This window comes from Triticum urartu, chromosome 7A (assembly GCF_056163025.1).
Source record: "Triticum urartu cultivar PI428250 chromosome 7A, HENAU_Tu73, whole genome shotgun sequence".
NCBI classification, from domain to species: Eukaryota; Viridiplantae; Streptophyta; class Magnoliopsida; order Poales; family Poaceae; genus Triticum; species Triticum urartu.
Genome location: NC_141879.1, coordinates 19,361,444 through 19,379,286, shown reverse-complemented (window position 1 = coordinate 19,379,286; position 17,843 = coordinate 19,361,444). Strand labels below are relative to the sequence as shown.

The following is a 17,843-nucleotide window of genomic DNA, read 5'->3' as shown; positions in this document are numbered from 1 at the left end:
GAATCATCGTAACAAGAAAATAAAGTTTCTATGATCTGATCGCGGAGGCGAATATTTGAGTTACGAGTTTGGTCTTCATTTGAAACAATGTGGAATAGTTTCACAGCTCAAGCCACCTGGAACACCACAGCGTAATGGTTTGTCTGAACGTCGTAACCGTTGGATATTGTGCGTTCTATGATGTCTCTTACCGATTTACTTTTATCATTTTGGGGTTATGCATTAGAGACAGCTGCATTCACGTTAAATACGGCACCATCTAAATCCGTTGAGACAACACCGTCTGAACTATGGTTTGGCAAGAAACCAAAGCTATCTTTTCTTAAAGTTTGGGGTTGCAATGCTTATATGAAAAAGCTTCAGCCTAATAAGCTCAAACCTAAATCGGAGAAGTGCGTCTTCATAGGATACCAAAAGAAACTATTGGGTACACCTTCTACCACAGATCCGAAGGCAAGACTTTTGTTGCTAAGAGTCGATCCTTTCTAGAGAAGGAATTTCTCTCGAAAAAAGTGAGTGCGAGGAAAGTAGAACTTGATGAGATAATTGTACCTTTGCTCGAATTGGAAAGTAGATCATCAGAGAAAAACATTCCCATGATGCCTACACCAACTATAGAAGAAGCTAATGATAATGATCATGAAACTATGGGTCGAGTTACTACCGAACCTCGAAGGTCGACCAGAACACGTACATCAATAGAGTGGTACGGTAACCCTTTCCTGGAAGTCATCTTGTTAGACAACAGCGAATCTTTGAATTATGAGGGAGCTATGGTGAGCCCAGATTCCGATAAATGGCTTGAGGTCACGAAATCTGAGATAGGATCCACGTATGAGAACAAAGTGTGGACTTTGGTGGACTTGCCCGATGATCGGCAAGCCATTGAGAATAAATGGATCTTCATGGGGAAGACAGACGCTGATGGTAATATCACTGTCTACAAAGCTCGACTTGTTGCGAAAGGTTTTCGACAATTTCAAGGAGTTGACTAGGATGAGACTTTCTCACCCATAGTGATGCTTAGGTCTATCTGAATCATCTTAGCAATTGCCGCATTTTATGATTATGGAATTTGGCAAATGGATGTCAAAACTGCATTCCTTAATGGATTTCTGAAAGAAGAGTTGTATATGATGCAACCAGAAGGTTTTGTCGATCCTAAAGGTGATAACAAAGTGTGCAAGCTCCAGCAATCCATCTATGGACTAGTGCAAGCATCTCGGAGTTGGAATATACGCTTGATGAGGTGATCAAAGCATATGGTTTTATACAGACTTACGATGAAGTATGTATTTATGAGAAAGTGAGTGGGAGCTCTGTAGCATTTCTAATATTATATGTGGATGACATATTATTGATTGGAAATGATGTAGAATTTCTGGATAGCATAAAAGGATACTTGAATAAGAAGTTTTCAATGAAAGACCTCGGTGAAGCTACTTACATATTAGGCATCAAGATCTATAGAGATAGATCAAGACCCTTAATTGGACTTTCACAAAGAACATACCTTGACAAAGTTTTCAAGAAGTTCAAAATGGATCAGTCAAAGAAAGGGTTCTTGCATGTGTTACAAGGTGTGTAATTGAGTCAGACTCAATGCCCGACCACTGCAGAAGATAGAGAGAAAATGAAAGTCATTCCCTATGCCTCAGCCATAGGTTCTATCATGTATGCAATGCTATTTACCAGACCTGATGTGTGCCTTGCCATAAGTTTGGCAGGGAGGTACCAAAGTAATCCAGGAGTGGATCACTGGACTGTGGTCAAGAACATCCTGAAGTACCTGAAAAGGATAAATGATATGTTTCCTTTTAATGGAGGTGACGAAAAGCTCCTCATAAAGATGCTAGCTTCGACACAGATCCGGATGACTCTAAGTCACAGACCGGATACGTAGTTTTATTGAATGGTGGAGCTGTCAGTTGATGCAGTTCTAAGCAGAGCGTCGTGTGGGATCTATGTGTGAAGCGGAGTACATAGCTGCTTCGGAAGCAGCACATGAAGGAGTCTGGATGAAGGAGTTCATATCCAATCTAGGTGTAATACCTAGTGCATCGGGTCCAATGACAATCTTTTGTGATAACACTGGTGCAATTGCTTTGGCAAAGGAATCCAGATTTCACAAGAGAACAAAACACTTCAAGAGACGCTTCAAATCCATTCGTGAATTGGTCAAGGATGGAGACATAGAAATTTGCAAAGTACATACGGATCTGAATGTTGCAGACCCGTTGACTAAGCCTCTTCCATGAGCAAAACATTATCAGCACCTAGACTCCATGGGTGTTAGATTCACTACAATGTAATCTAGATTATTGGCTCTAGTGCAAGTGGGAGACTGATGGAAATATTCCCTAGAGGCAATAATAAAGTTGTTATTATTTTATATTTCCTTATTCATGATAAAGGTTTATTATTCATTCTAGAATTGTATTGACGGGAAACCTAAATACATGTGTGAATACATAAGCAAATACCATGTCCCTAGTAAGCCTCTACTAGACTAGCTCGTTAATCAAAGATGGTTAAGGTTTCCTAACCATGGACATGAGTTGTCATTTTATAACGGGATCACATCATTGTGAGAATGATGCGATGGACAAGACCCAACCGTTAGCTTAGTATTTGATCGTACAGTTTATTGCTACTACTTTCATGTATGTCAAATACATATTCCTTTGACTATGAGATCATGCAACTCCCGGATACCGGAGGAATACCTTGTGTGCTATCAAACATCACAATGTAACTGGGTGATTATAAAGATGCTCTACAGGTATCTCCAAAGGTGTCTTGTTTAGTTGGCGTGAATCGAGATTAGGATTTGTCACTCCGAGTATCGGAGAGGTATCTCTGGGCCCTCTCGGTAATACACATCATAATAAGCCTTGTAAGCTAATGACTAATATGTTAGTCACGTGATGATGTATTACGGAACGATTAAAGAGACTTGCCGGTAACGAGATTGAACTAAGTATAGAGATACCGACGATCAAATCTTGGGCAAGTAACATACCCACGGACAAAGGAAATTGTGTATGTTGTCATAACGATGCGATCGATAAAGAAATTCGTAAAATATGTAGGAGCCAATGTGGGTATCCAGGTTCCACTATTGGTTATTGACCGGAGAGGTGTCTCAGTCATGTCTACATAGTTCTCGAACCCATAGGGTCCGCACGCTTAACGTTCGTTGACGATATAGTATTATATGAGTTATGTGATTTGATGATCCAATGTTGTTTGGAGTCCTGGATGAGATCACGGACATGAGGAGTCTCAAAATGGCCGAGAGGTAAAGATTGATATATAGGAGGATGGTATTCGGACACCGTAAGCGTTCTGGAGGACATCGGGTACTCATCGGGTCACCGGAAGGAGTTTGGGGCACCCCCAGCAAAAGATATGGGCCTTATGGGCCAAGAGGGGAAACGCACCAGCCACAAGGGGCTGGTGCGCCTCCCATATGGGCCGGCCTACGTGGAGAAGGAAAGGGGCGGACGAAAGGAAAGAGAGGTAATAGGATTCCCCCTTCCTTCCCCCTCTCCCCTCTTTGCTTCCCCCTTCTGTATACAAGGAAAGGGGGCACAGGGCATGGCAGGGCCCCTAGGGGGCGGCGGCAAAGCCCTAGGGTGCCATGGCTGCCTCCCCTCCCCTCCCACCTATATATATGTGGGGAGGGGGGGCCTCACAGGGACACAACATCAGTTGTTAGCCATGTGTGGCGCCCCCGTCCGCCGTTTACTCCACCGGTCATATTTTCATAGTTCTTAGGTGAAGCCCTGCGGAGACCACTTCACCATCACCATCACCACGCCGTCGTGTTGGCGGAACTCATCTACTACCTCGACGTCTTGCTGGATCAAGAAGGTGAGGGACGTCACCGAGCTGAACGTGTACAGAACACGGAGGTGCCATGTGTTTGGTACTTGATCGGTTGAAGCACGAAGACGTTCGACGGCATCAACTGCATTGTGAAACGCTTCCGCTTACGGTCTACGAGGGTACGTAGACACACTCTTCCCCTCGTTGCTATACATCTCCATGGTTAGATCATTGCGTGTGTGTAGAATATTTTTTGTTTTCCATGCAACGTTTCCCAACATGCCCTCAATCAGGTAGTTGCGTTTGGATAGCTTGATGTGTATATGTGTTTGTCATGATGATATGAATAGTATTTCTCCACCATCATTCTTTTCAAAACTGGAAAACCTGAAAGATAGCAACATTCCAAATCTAGACAGATGGCACCATTACGTTGCATGAGAAGTGGTGGATCTATCATTCCCTCAGCTCAAGATGTTAAATATTTGTAATTACCTAGTGCCGAAAAGTACACCTAAGATGCTCCCTTTGGTTGAACATCTATAGGTGTTTGGGAAAGATATTTTCCCATTTACCATCCGATGAATTTGTCTCTAATCTTGAATGCGAAGGTATATTATGTGGAACCTACAGTCGGTTGTCTGCTTATTGATGACTTTCATTTTCCGAGTCTTGGAGACTCACGTCTCACTAATGCTCATAGGTCTAACAAAAAATGTGGAATACTTTGAAGAAGAGCTTAACAAAATATGCAAAGGTGTAGATAATATATTGTAACTATATGGTTGCTTGTTTGATGCTCCGTGGTTCATTTGGTTCGGTTGCTTGTTTTAAGGGCTCGTATTATCAAACTTGTTGAACATCCGGTGCATATGCCTTGGTTTCTTTTATCTGTAAGTATTAGAGTGTTCAATTGTTATTGAATGTTGAGCATCAAAGGAAATTGACCGAGTGCAAAAAAGGAGGGGGGAGGAGGCGAACGTGTTCGTGCTCTAGCACCCGCACAACTGTCCACATGTTCGGACAAGTGTCCGTGGATGTTTGAGGGTGTTCATTTGATGAATAGTGTAGAATATGCCCTTTGTCTTCTAGGCATCTTTTAATGCTTAAAAATCGACTGTGATTTTTAGAAGGGGGCATACCATTATTGTAAAGGTCTATCCTCTGTACAATAGTTGATTTAGGATTAATTAATTCTAATGTACTACATGTTGATAATTTATCTGAAAGTTACACGAGTAAATGCAAATCGAGAAATTCTTTGAAAGTTTTGTACATACATTTTTTAAACTCGAAAGTTGCAGCAATGTGTTGTGCAATCACGGACTTGATGTGGGGCAACTTGATCAATCCTGAAAGCCATGTAGATATAGAAAATCGGCTATACCGAAGTATGTTTAGAACACATCAATCCAGATTTGACATATTAATGCTAGGGGATCCAAACTGAGTATCAACTTTTCTTTGTGCATTCGCTGGACACTAATCTTTTGGATATCCATGATCAAGATATGTTGCATTAATGAAATGATGGAAGTTAGATGTGTAGTATAAACATCATTAAGAATGGAGATCCAAATTGAGTATAAACATATGTGTCCATAGATTGGACATTAATCATATGCATATCCATGACAAACTTGCACACTTCATTTATGAAACCCAACTATATGCATTATAAATAAATCTCAACCTCCCATACATCATATCCATCCAACTCCCCCACACCCCCACGTAGATATTTGTGCACGGATTAGATATCATTAATAAAGGAGATCAAAATGAGCCCTCAAATATTTGTGCACAAATTAGACAATAATCATAGGCATATCCATGACCAAGTTGCATACTGCATTTATGAACCCCACTATACGCATTATAAATAAATCTCAACCTCCCATACATCATGTCCAACCAATTTTCCCCTACACATCCATCTATATCCATTTATCCCCACCTCTCTAGGTTGTAGTATAGTTCAAGGCTTGTAACAAGCCTTGCAACAATATATGGCTCCAACACCGATGGCCACCATTATCTTCTCCGCCATTATCTTCATGCTGCTTTTCGTGACCACGACGGCTCAAGCCGGTGGATCTGGTGGTGGCAAGCCCAGGGCGACCAACCTCATGGTAGAAGTGTGCAAGACTGCCACATTCAAGTACCCATATGGAGGTCCTGACATAGAGGAATTCTGTTTAACGACCCTCCAGTCGGACAAGCGAAGCACTGAGGCTAAGGACCTCCGTGACCTGCAGCTAGTCGCCGTCGACATCCTTAGGGGTCGAGTCACTACTACCAGCGGCAAGGTCAAGAAAATGTTGGAAAACATCAAGAAGGGCACTCTGCCAATGCGCGTCCTCAGTTTGTGTGAGGTGGATTATGACACCGTGGTGAGCGTCATCAACAAATATGATGCCATGATCAGGGATTACCAAGGCGACGAGGGCGGGCTACGGTCTATACAGCTAGTCCGTTGGATGGGTATTGCACGTGACCATGTCGATGAGTGCAACTCCGAGCTTGTTGACATGCCTGCGGTGGGGGCTCTTGTCAATGAAAACAATGAATTGGGCATGCTGGTTAAACTGAACACCGCCTTGGTGGCACCATAGGTTTCTCGAGTAATATAATGTTTATGTTTATCTGGGAGAAAATATGTCGATGAGAAATAAATTGTAATCTTAATAGTTATTATAATAAATATAATAACAAATGTGTTGTGGCATCAATTGTACTACTCCCTCCGTCCAAAAATAAGGGACTATGATTTTGTCTTTTGATATACTAGCAAAGTGGCCCGCTCTGCACGCGGGCTAGTATTTATTATAGTTTGGTTGCAATAAGTTCATATTTACCAGTTTTTTGGACTGGTCGTGAAGTGGTGATGTTAAGGATGTAATTGTTACCCCTTTATTGTTTCGGGGAAATATCTGGAGGCTATGTTATTGCTGATCTATTTTAGTGGTATGTGCTCGAATCCACGGGTTTGCCTAATGCGGCTGCAGTGATGGGTACATGGTGCGTGCCTGGCTTGACAATCCCGTTGTGGCGTATTAAAGTTTCCTATTTTTAGTATTTAATATTTTCCTAATGCCTTTAGAATATTTATTTATATACTATTATCCTTTGTCCATCCCTTAATTGGAATCTTGATGCAACGTATAGTCCTCCGTGTGCAAACACATGTTTAGGCAGAGGTAGGTCTAATTTTTTAATCGGCAGGTCTCACCTCCACTTATTTATTTTTAGTCACCATATGATTGGACTAATATATTAATTAAGGTAGTTTTCCATTGTGTACCGCCCTGTATGCTGGCTGCTGTTGATGCCCACTCGATTGACTTATGGCCAAGTTAAAAAATGATGATAGTAAGTTACGAAGGTCAAATACAAAGGCGTAGTGTAAAGTTTTTGTGTGCTCCCTCCATTTTTTTCTGGTCATGCGACCGGCATTGGCAGTGTTAGCCTCCCTTACACCTATTAATTTTCAACAAACTCCCAAAGACATATTATGATTTAATAACCGATAAGAAAACATGTTTGATTGCATTCTACATATAAAATTTAAAAATGCCCAAATGTTCTCACTATTGGTTGCAGCATAAAAAAAAAGCTTGATGACTCAGATATCACATAATCTAGATTTGTGAAAGTTTGAAACCAATGAACTATTTCCACTAATGGTTACTTTGAGAGTTGTATAATAAGACCGACAGTGCTGGTGCAGATACCCATTGTGACGACAGCTACATGAGGTCGAGGACATATATAGGGGAGTAGTAACATTTTTGTACGTGAGATGTAGTAGTTTATTTGTTTTTTGTTTTGTTTTGAGGGACTGTGATCTAGAACATGAGATGTGGTAGTTTTTTTTTCCTTTTTTAGGACGTGAGATCTAGCAGTTTATTCTTTTAGTTGTTTCATAAAAGGACTTGGCGATACATATAAGGTAGATCCACCAGGTTTACATGTAGTAACGCGTTGTTTTATTTAATTTATTTATAGGGACATGTTGAGATACACAAGGTGTGTGCGTACCCTTTTTTTAACAACACGTACATGCTAAGGTTTATTTAAAGGGACATGTAGAAAGATATAAGGATAGCTCTTTTTTTTAGATGGAGTGCACTTAGATCTAATCCATTAATTACATATTTTAAGTCTTGGGTCCGCCAAATCAATGGTCAGATGTTTCTAATTATTGTGGTAATGTGGTAATTTCTAGCTTATGTTTCTTTTTTCTGATTAACCCGTCAAGCACTTTTTATATATATTAGCAAACTTGCCCGTGCGTTGCAACGGGAGAAACAAATTTTCACACATCTCTAGTGAACCTTCCGTGTTTCCATTTTCTCTCTCTGTACCGCCATCGATGGTGGTGACTTGTCCACCTTTTTATGATAAACATGGCCGATCTCAAGGCTGTTAGCTTTGTCATCACACTCTAGCATGCCACGTCATGGCTACCACGGGCAAAATTCAGAAAGTGGTAAATTGAAAAAAAAAACTTTGAGACCATCCCTACACCGACTTTTAGTTCTGCATGTCTTGCAATCGTGACATGCATCTTCATGTGGTTCAACAAAAATTATGTCTTAATTAACATATGATTTGGTGCATTTCCTTATTATTCACAACGCACTCCCCAAGCGCCGCCTTGCTGTTTCAGTTCGGCGAGTTCCTCATGGATAAAGCCACCAACTCGACCACGCTAGAGTGGCCCTATCATGCGCCAGCCGACCCCGCCAGGGTGTTCACCATGTGAGCTCTTCCTCGACCCCTTCAGTTGATTCCTCGTGTGACTCCTCTGCGCAAGCCGTCATGCGGCCTTGGCACCGCCACACACGCTTCATCGGTATTGTCCCTTGTCATCTTCGGGCGTAGCCCTAGATTGCTTAGGTGTGGATGTCATGGCGAATGGGTTTTAGGGGCGACTCAGAGCGACCAATTTTTCAGGGCGATCCTGCATATGCCTGCAAAACCAGAGGAAAGGAATCGAGTCGCGATGAAGAAGGTGGAATGGAGATGTGCAGGAGTGCCATGTCGGAGCGATGGAATAGCGTAGTACAGAGCATGGCAAAAATTTATTTGATACCATTGTATCTCAGATATACCACATAAAAAAATCACTATCATAAGTCCTAGTCCGCTAATTAGATGTGGTGGGTCATCTTAAGTCGAACAAGCTCAGAGTAGCTAGGTCACCCAGTAGTTAATCCTCATTTGCTCGTAACCCAGAGAGCTCTGGACCTCGTGCATGTTGTAGATGGCAGCTCTGCATGCGGCGAAGTCCCTGTCTGCGTAGCACATGGACTCCAAGCCAGACACTCAGTTGATTGTGGATTACATGAATTGCAGGTTGTGGTAGTTTAGCGCAAGTGGGCAGACGAAAAAGTGGAGGAAGAGACATTTTTCTCGAAAAGAGGAGATACATTGCTATCAGATTCATGTTTTGTAACCACAAAAAGTTCTATATATCTCTTCTAATTCATGATGAAGATTGTATGCAGATGTCTAAAAATATTAGATTTATCTGACAGGAGAAACAGCCAACGCTGAGCGACACGAGAAGCTTAGGTGAGGAGGAGGAACAGCCAACGCTGCGATAGAGAAGCTTCTGCGGCGTGAGAGGAAGAGCAGCACGCACCACAGCATCGATGGCCACAAGGAGAGACAGTGTTGCTCCTGCAGCCTCGGAGAGTGATAAAGCAGCAGCAGCTCACCTCTAGTAGATGCTCATAAGAGAGGGAGATAATCGCACCAACACCGCGTGGGAGAGGACAGCTGCTGAGCGACACTTCGGAGATCATGCACCGCACGTGGACGGCTGTTGGAGGAAACACCAGAACAACAGGGACGGCACCGCTCTCTCCCTTTCCATCGCTCACGGCCTCCGACGTGCCAGCTCTTGTGGAACCCCTGCCCCATGTCGCTTCTAACCTCCCTGGTCGGGCGTTTGCGAGCAGATGGTCGGGGCGTGCTGCACAGTAGGCTCGCGGGCGGTGGTTATGCGCGGGTGGGTGGTGATGGCGGCTCGCAGGGGCAAGTGGTGGTGCACGGCGACATATGTGGTGCCGGCGGCCGTCTCGCAGAGTTTGAAACGGTGGGGCGCCTGATGGATAGCCTGGTCGCCGCGCCGGTGCTAGGGAGGTGCGTAGGAGTAGGGCGCGCCAGGGGCATGGAGAGATACGTTCGCTGGGAGAAAAAAAAGAGATTGATCGAGGCATAAAGAGATCGATCGTTCCCTGCGATCTGTTCGGTGGAAAAAATTTGATCGGGACTTGAGGAAACAAGGAGGGAATGCCTTCTTTTTTAGGATAGGAAAAAGAAGATTGACGTTCCATAATTTGCTTTTTCAACTAATCTCTACTCTTACATGTTATTTTCCAAAAAAGAACTAATGTATTTGTGTGCAGGTCGGACTCCCCATACTGTAAGAAAAGAAGAAAGTCTTCATATACGTGGCAATGGTAGGTTGTATAGATGCTTTATATTTTCCGTAACGTTGTGTAGATCTATGTTTAAATCTCATCAGTCAATCTTTAAGGTTAATATGAAATCAATGGATATAAAAGGGCGACGTATGGAGAACTATGAAAGTCTCCGTCTTTTAATATTATGTATAGATGTATAGATGTATAGATATAAAATAGATAGAAGATTAGCATGCATGGTTTTGCAATAATTCTTCATTTTGCTGTGATAATTGCAGATTTTTTGGGACCCATCCGTATTTTTTTCTTCAAAGGCTTATAATAATGTCATGTGTCACTCGTTATGCAACCTATCTTTTAAATCGACTCTTGAAATCCCATTGTGAGTGTGTTATTCTGATGTATTGAAATTATTTATCTCTCCAGTTACGTCTATGCGTGAGTCTTTTCAAACATGGAGAGCCGAAATCAATGTAAACAAATTGGTGGGGAGAAAGAATTAAATCGCTCGATCTCGAGCAAACAATCACCGGTTTAGCCAACATGCCACGACCAACTGGGTGTCAGTGTCAAACTGTCAGTAATATCATCCAGAACTTACTTGAAACTTCGGAACAGTTGACCAAGCTCTCTGTTTGGTTAGCTAGAAAATACAATCAACTTCAGAACAGTCGATTTGATTTTTCTTCAACCGTAGCAACAATTTTCTAGGCTAACCTTAAGAAAGCCGCCTCCTCCCTAAAAAAAGCTTAGGGTTTCTCTGCCCCCACCGGCGGTGGCGCTGGTCCACCTCATCTCCGGTAGGCTTAGGGCCATGGCAACACGGTGGATCCCGGCCCTTGTCCAAGGGAGGGCTCTATTTTAAGATGTTTCTTTGAGTTTTGTTAGGTTCGTGTCCTACTCAGAAAGATGATACCACGGAGGCTTCCTGAAAATAGAATAAGGTTCTCTCTGCCTAGCCCCCGTCCGATGGTTTGTCTAGCATCGTCGGTGGTGTGTGTGAAGGTGTGTCTCCGACGGATTTATCCTTTGTGGATTTGCTTGGATCTGATCATAATTCATTTATGTTTGCGCTTCTTCAGGTTGGATTCTTTCGATCTGCGCTACTCTTAATTGGCGTTAGTTGTAGTTCTGCTGCGCTAGTCTTGCGGGGCCTTAGCACGACGACTTCCTGGCTGTCTACTACAACAAGTTTTGTCTGGCTCCAGCGAGGGAGGGGCGATGACGGCAGCGCGCCTTTGGCTCGCTCAGTGCTTGTAGTCATGGCTAGGTGGTCTACGGATCTGGATGTAATCTTTATTATTTTTGGTGTTCATTATACTATCATGATTGAAGATAGATAGATCGAAAGTTTTCTCAAAAAAGAGTTTTCTAGGCTAACGTTAACTCTGCTAACCATTCTGTTATAGGAAATTCGGATCGAAGAACAAACATGGTAGGACGCATTTGGAATCTCTTTATCATAGTGATACAATCAAGGGATTTGTTAATGGCGTCAATTAAAAAATTAGAAAAGGAGTGGCTATACCCATGTTGGATGCGGATCCGACTTGTCTGCTCCCTCCCCATGCTCCAATCCGTGCTCCAACTTCATCCTACAGCTGTCTTTTTTTCTAATCTAATCACCCATCTGATTTTAAAGGGATGGGCCTGAACCTTATTTTATTCCAATCAAATAAGCCCACGTATGCGGGAGCACGGATGGGTGCACACGCGGGGAGCAGGCAAGTCTTGTGCATTGGATGAACCCACGCTGCACCCCCTTGTCTCCACCGTCCATGCATATGTCCTTTTTTTTGGGATATGGGCCATGTGAGTATTGTTGCCCGTGATTAACAGAGGAGGAGTTTTGGGACATGCGCTTTCTGTCAGAATGGTGCAACAGTGTTTTCTGCATGGCTACGTGTTTGCAAAAAGAGTGGGCCAGCTAATAGAAAAATGTGGGGCCGCTAGGAGAAGTGAGAAGAAATTTCTTTGAGAGAGAGAGAGAGAGCCTACGTAGAAGACTCAAAGAGAGATTGTTTTGGCGAACTTAAAAGAGAGGAAACATGTGAGAGAGAGCTTGCGCATCTGAATGTAAATTTCATTGCATGGCTGACTGTTGCATCTGACTTGAGAGAGAGATAAATATGGTCAAGAAGAAAGTCCCTTTGTCTGCATGTGCATGCAGAATCTTTCATGAGAGGGTGAGACACATGACGTGAGGAGAGAGAGAAATGTCCAGCAGATTACTGTATAGACTGGGATTTAACTTCTGACGCATGTGCTGTTCATGGAACAGATCCCGAGGAACATTGCAAGACACAAACGGTCTGAATATGGGGTGTAGCGTTGGTGCATCTATCCTGGGTATAGAGAAACCCACTCTCTTAAAAAATAATTGGAGATTAATTTTGAAATGGGGCAGTCACGTAGATGGTGCGGAAGGAATTCTGACACCGTCACCGATCCACCAAATCCCCAATGGCGCCGCAGCCAACCTCCAATCCAGCACCACCGCTGGAGCCGCCGTTCTTTCCAACCCAAGACGGGCTCATGGTGGAAATCTTTGTCCCGGCTACCATGATGCCGCCGCTGCCGGCTCCAAGTTCCCACCAAACCCCACTGCCGGTGCTGTCCATCGCCGATATCCTGAATGTGCTGCTCGAGGAAATCTTCCTCCGCATCCCCACCGCCGCCGACCTCGCCTGCGCCTCCACCGCTCGCGCTTCCTTCCACCGCGTCATCTCCGACTACTCCTTCCTGTGACGATACCGCGCACTCTACCATCCGCCTCTCATCGGCATGCTCTTCGTCCCAGCCCAGCCGCCGCACCCCTCCGCCGTCCCCGCCCGCACCTTCGTCGGCTTTGACTTCTCCCGCTCCTCCCTCCTGCCATCCTCTGCCAGCCTTTCCTGGAGTCCAATTAACTTCTTTGTCGGACGCGCCCTCCTCGCCGGCGGCCCGGTCGAGGAAAAAAGCGGCAGACGCATCCTCCTTGGCTCCGCCGAGATATGCGACTGGGAGCACCCCAATTTTTTGGTCAGGGACCTTGCCGCGTGCGACCCCGTGCAACGCTGCTACGTCCTGGCTGCTGCCCACAGTCCCCGGCAATCTGAAAGCGCTGATCACTAGGCCGGATCTCCTCAGTCTGGAAACGTTCCTTGCTCGCGACGAGGATGACAAGGACCCTTTATCATTCAGGGTGCTATGCCTCGTGGAATGCAGAATGAATCTTCTGCTTCTCGTCTTCACCTCTTTGCATTGTCAATGGCATGTTTTCACTTACAAAGTTACAATCAATCGAGTGCTGATTCTACATTGAGATGCTTCATTTGAAAACTACGAGTCTGGGCTATGCAAGCGTCAATTCCTTCACGGGCATTTCTATTGGCACTTGCATTTCCAGAACGAGTTGCTTGTGCTTGACGTGTGCACAATGGAGTTCTCTGCTGTCGACCTGCCACCTGGACGACTAGGTAATAGCAGTTTTGTCATTGTGGAGACGACGGAAGGAACGCTCGGGATGAGAATAGTGAAGATGACCGGTATTGGCTCACCCTCCTAAACACATCGTATACGCTCTTTTGTTAAAATTCAAAAAAATCCGTGCCAACATGATTTGAACTCGAGACCAAAAGGCAGCAAACAAACAGAAGTAACCAACAAGACACCTTTGTTGTTTTGTTTTTTATACTTCTTTTATCTTCTTTAATCAAGTTAAAAAAACGCACAGGTCTCCACTAGGCAGCATGCAACATGCAGTTACTGATTTTTAAACGTTTTTTCAGTCCTACCATCTCCCTTCAGCGGACGCCCTCACGCGGTCACGCCGGGTCTCTGCGACGAACAGACTCTGGCGTATGTACGTACAGATCAATCATCGATAGTTAGCTAGCTGCACGTTCAAATTTTCCACTGATCCAATCAGTCCAAAGCCTAATATTTGGCTAATGTCAGTGGCTCAAATACTTGCCGGTCTCCAAGCCTAATATTCGGCTAATATTATGATAGACTTTACGCATAGAATGTAAGAGCATCTACAACCGGGGGCCTCAGACCAGTCTCACACGCCTGGGTGAGCTAACTGGTCAGTGACCGATCACAAAATATCGTCCCACCCGGACGCCTTAAACCGTCCTCAGACTCTAGGATTGTCCGGCATCCATCATATCCGGCCCAATTATGACGCGGCCCGAGCGCGTCCGCCACGTCAGCCCGATCCACCCGACCCCACATATGTCCCCTTTGATGAACCCTAGACCTCAGTACACTCTGTCCTCTCCTCTTCCCAATCCGTCCTCTCCTCTTCCCAATCGGATCCATGACGGATAACCATAGCGGCTCTGGCCCGACGACGTCGATGCGGTCTCTCTCCGCATTGCTTTGCGCCACTCTCATCTAGATCAGGGCGGCAGCAGCAGAGGAAGCTCATGGTGACACGTCGTCCCCTTTCGCTAGACGTTGCAGTGCGTGCGATGTTGCCGGGTCGTCCCGTCCAGCGTGCAACACCGATAGGAGCGGCGCCCGCTCCGCCCCAATGCAAGTACGCCGTTCGGCCGCCACCATATCCATTCTACCTCCGGAGAGCATCCACGGGCACCATTGGCTGCTTGTGCCCTTGCCGCCGCCAGGCCAGTAGAGGACGCCTGAGTCGGAGGTGCGGGCCGAATGGCGCGAGCGGCAAAGCACGAGGAAGGCCATGGCGGGGGGAGTAGGTGAGGCGTCGGGCACTTGTGTGTGCACCAGTCAATCCTTAGGAGGAACTCATTACGTTCGTCCTCCAATGCTCCCTGACAACGGCGGAGATGGATGCGCGGCGGTTGCGGCGGCAGAACACCAAAGCGCTCCGGCTCGCTATCGAGCTGTCAGAGCGCGAGGCGTCGATGAAGGCGGCGAAGGCAAGGAGGCACGTCGAAGAGAGGGGATGCTTGCTCCAGAGGCTTGTTGGGGTCACATGGAGCTGTCGGACGACTGCGACGATGGCTCAAGCTCCAACAACGACGACGATGACCCTTCGGTGGCCGACGCCTACACCGAAGGCCAAAGCAGCAGCACCGACCTCAAAGGGAAGGGGGCTGCGAGGAAATGGTGATTTCCTCCGCCCTTCCCCGTTTAATTATGTCTTTTATCATATGTTTAGGGTACTATCCTATTGAAACTGCATCTTTCAATTGTCCGACGGTCCTTTATGCTACAATTGTGCCCGATTTAACTAGATTTCGTGCTAGTTTGTTGATCTACGTAGGTTTATTTTCATGCGTGCATGTGTTGCATGGATATGAGGGGCCGAATTTGAGATACACGTGCGCGGACACGCCTAAATGAGGAGTGCCTACTCAGTGCTTGCGAACGCGTCTGTGGGCATTTAAGGGGCTGGAATTACAAAGTCCGGTCGTAGATGCTCTAAATCTATTCAGATTTCTTTCAGGTACATGCATGCAAAGCCATATTCTATTTTATCTCTCACAGGGTTCCAATTATTCCGAGCATGTAGACCACTCAAACTCATCATTTGTGTAAATCTCTCCAACGTTAGATTGTCTATCATATTTTCCTTTCCTTTTTAGTGATACTTTAGGGTTATACAATTTATTGCAAGACTTTATGCATTCACACAAAAGGAGATATATTTGTGATGATTGTTCCTTATTTTCGCGAAAAGAAAGTTGTTCCTCATAATTTGTGCAGATGCACATGTGCCCGACCACATACATTTAAAATTTTCTTGGTCTTTTACTCTGAGTGTGTTGTGGTCTAGGAAGAGAAAGTGATGCATGCATTGGATTCATCCGCTTGTTCAATGCCCATGCCAGCCAGGTCGAAAGCAATGATTTGTGCTCTCCTCACGTAGAATTGTTTTTTCCAGTTACAACATTCGAAGAGCGGTCCTGTTTCTTAACTTTTAGTGCTGACTGTTTACTATGAACATATTTTTACTGCAATGTCATTGCCTAAGACGAATTGATGTTTGAGGCCAGCGTGGGAAAAAATGACCAGCTTTCTGATGCTATATAAAACTCATATTGTCCACTTTCGTTCATTTGCAGCTTTCGACAAATGGCACCTTCATGAAGTTCCCTTGGTAATTTAGAGCTTACCTACATAGACTGAATTTTATGGTCAGCAGAGCGTGAATGGTACTACTACCAGATACATATCTCTCCACTGCCAAAAATATCCAGAAAGATACATAGCATCTAAAACTGACTGCTAGCTAGTACATCGGTGCATCCTTCAGGGGCCAAATTTCTGCAGATCTTAGGTGTACCATCTCTCTGGGGAAATACACTTTGGTTCCTGGTTGTATATGCATCTTATATGGGGATTTTTTTTATATTTTAATAAAAAGTCAAAATAGGTAAGAACTATTTTGACAAAACACTTTACTTACTTTTGCACTGATATATAAATGTCGACGAAAAAAACAAAAGTTGACCTCACAGCAAAAAAGACAAAATTTATTTGCTATTATAGGTCACTATTCACACTATTTTAGCCAAAAATTTGTCTTTTTTGAAAAGAAGTCAAAATGATATATTTTTTTGTGGATTTTATTTCTCACGAGTACAATAGAAGGTCAAGTTTATTTCAAAAATATTTTCAGGAATTTTTGACTTTTTGTTGAATTACTAAATTTTTTGCCCATATAGGGTGCATATGTTCCCATAGACCAAAAGTTCCCCTCCATCTCTCTGTTGCTAATAGCGCGTTATAGCGCCGCTAATAGCACGCTATAGCATGCTGAGAATTGACTCGCTAAATCATTCAGTGTACAATGCCATGCTAATAGCGTATTTTGAGGCCGGCGCTATTTTGTTGTAGCGCACTATTTTTTTTCCTTAGTTACTAATGTTACATTTACTGCTCAGTTCAAAATGTTATAAGTAGAGTACTATGTTAGAAAAACTGCTAATCTGAACGTTCAGGCAATTTCAGGCCTGTCTTCTACGTTCAAAAACTGGTAAGCTTCAAGCCAGTCTTTTATGTCCCAACAGATCAAAGTACCACACCATATAAACAGAACCAGCTGCTCCCATGATCTGCAGTAAGACTGAATGGATCCTTTGCACTGTCAAGCTGACAATACATGGAAAAAGATACTATGAATCTTGTAAGAGTGCATGCCCTTGACAAAAACATACAAGCAAAGAGATTTTTACAAAAAATAGAAATAAATAATCATGACACAAAAGAATGTTATGGTCATGACTGGTTTGTTATTAAACATCATCCGAACTAGTTTATGAAAGGATTTAATGGGTTGAAAAAATGTTTGTCCGTGCACCTCCTGTGAGGGACCAGGCGAAACCGTAAGGCGCCCCCACCCCCGCTTCCTCGCCCGCTCCCTCCCCTCACCGTTGCCGGGGGACGTTGTTAGGCGAATCCTGTCCAGCTGGTTTTCAAAGTTGGGTGTCGGCGGTGGGATCCCGTAGAGGTTATCAAATTGGATCAGTGATCGATTTCTAGGTTTCGTCATAAACCTAATTGATTACTTGCAATTATGTAAATCAATAGTTCAAACCGCGCTCAAAGGTAGGGCATTTTCCATTGATATAGAAACTTTTGTACCAAAAATAAACTCTTCGTGATTGA

At 44.2% G+C, this 17,843-nt stretch overlaps 1 protein-coding gene and 1 pseudogene across 1 annotated transcript; both read left to right on the top strand.

Annotated features, from left to right (window-relative positions):
- Positions 1 to 5,733: 5,733 nt before the first annotated feature.
- LOC147957062 (uncharacterized) lies at positions 5,734 to 6,563 on the top strand. The gene has a single exon (XM_087536002.1). It carries the CDS (start codon positions 5,841 to 5,843, stop codon positions 6,444 to 6,446), a length of 606 nt encoding a protein of 201 aa, XP_087392128.1. The 5' UTR covers positions 5,734 to 5,840; the 3' UTR covers positions 6,447 to 6,563.
- A 6,168-nt stretch (positions 6,564 to 12,731) lies between these two features.
- On the top strand, positions 12,732 to 13,815 carry LOC147957061 (uncharacterized; annotated as a pseudogene).
- Positions 13,816 to 17,843: the final 4,028 nt, after the last annotated feature.

Bases quoted from the DNA above. Each gene is read 5' to 3' on its own strand.
- LOC147957062 (XM_087536002.1), top strand. From the start codon at position 5,841: ATGGCTCCAACACCGATGGCCACCATTATCTTCTCCGCCATTATCTTC.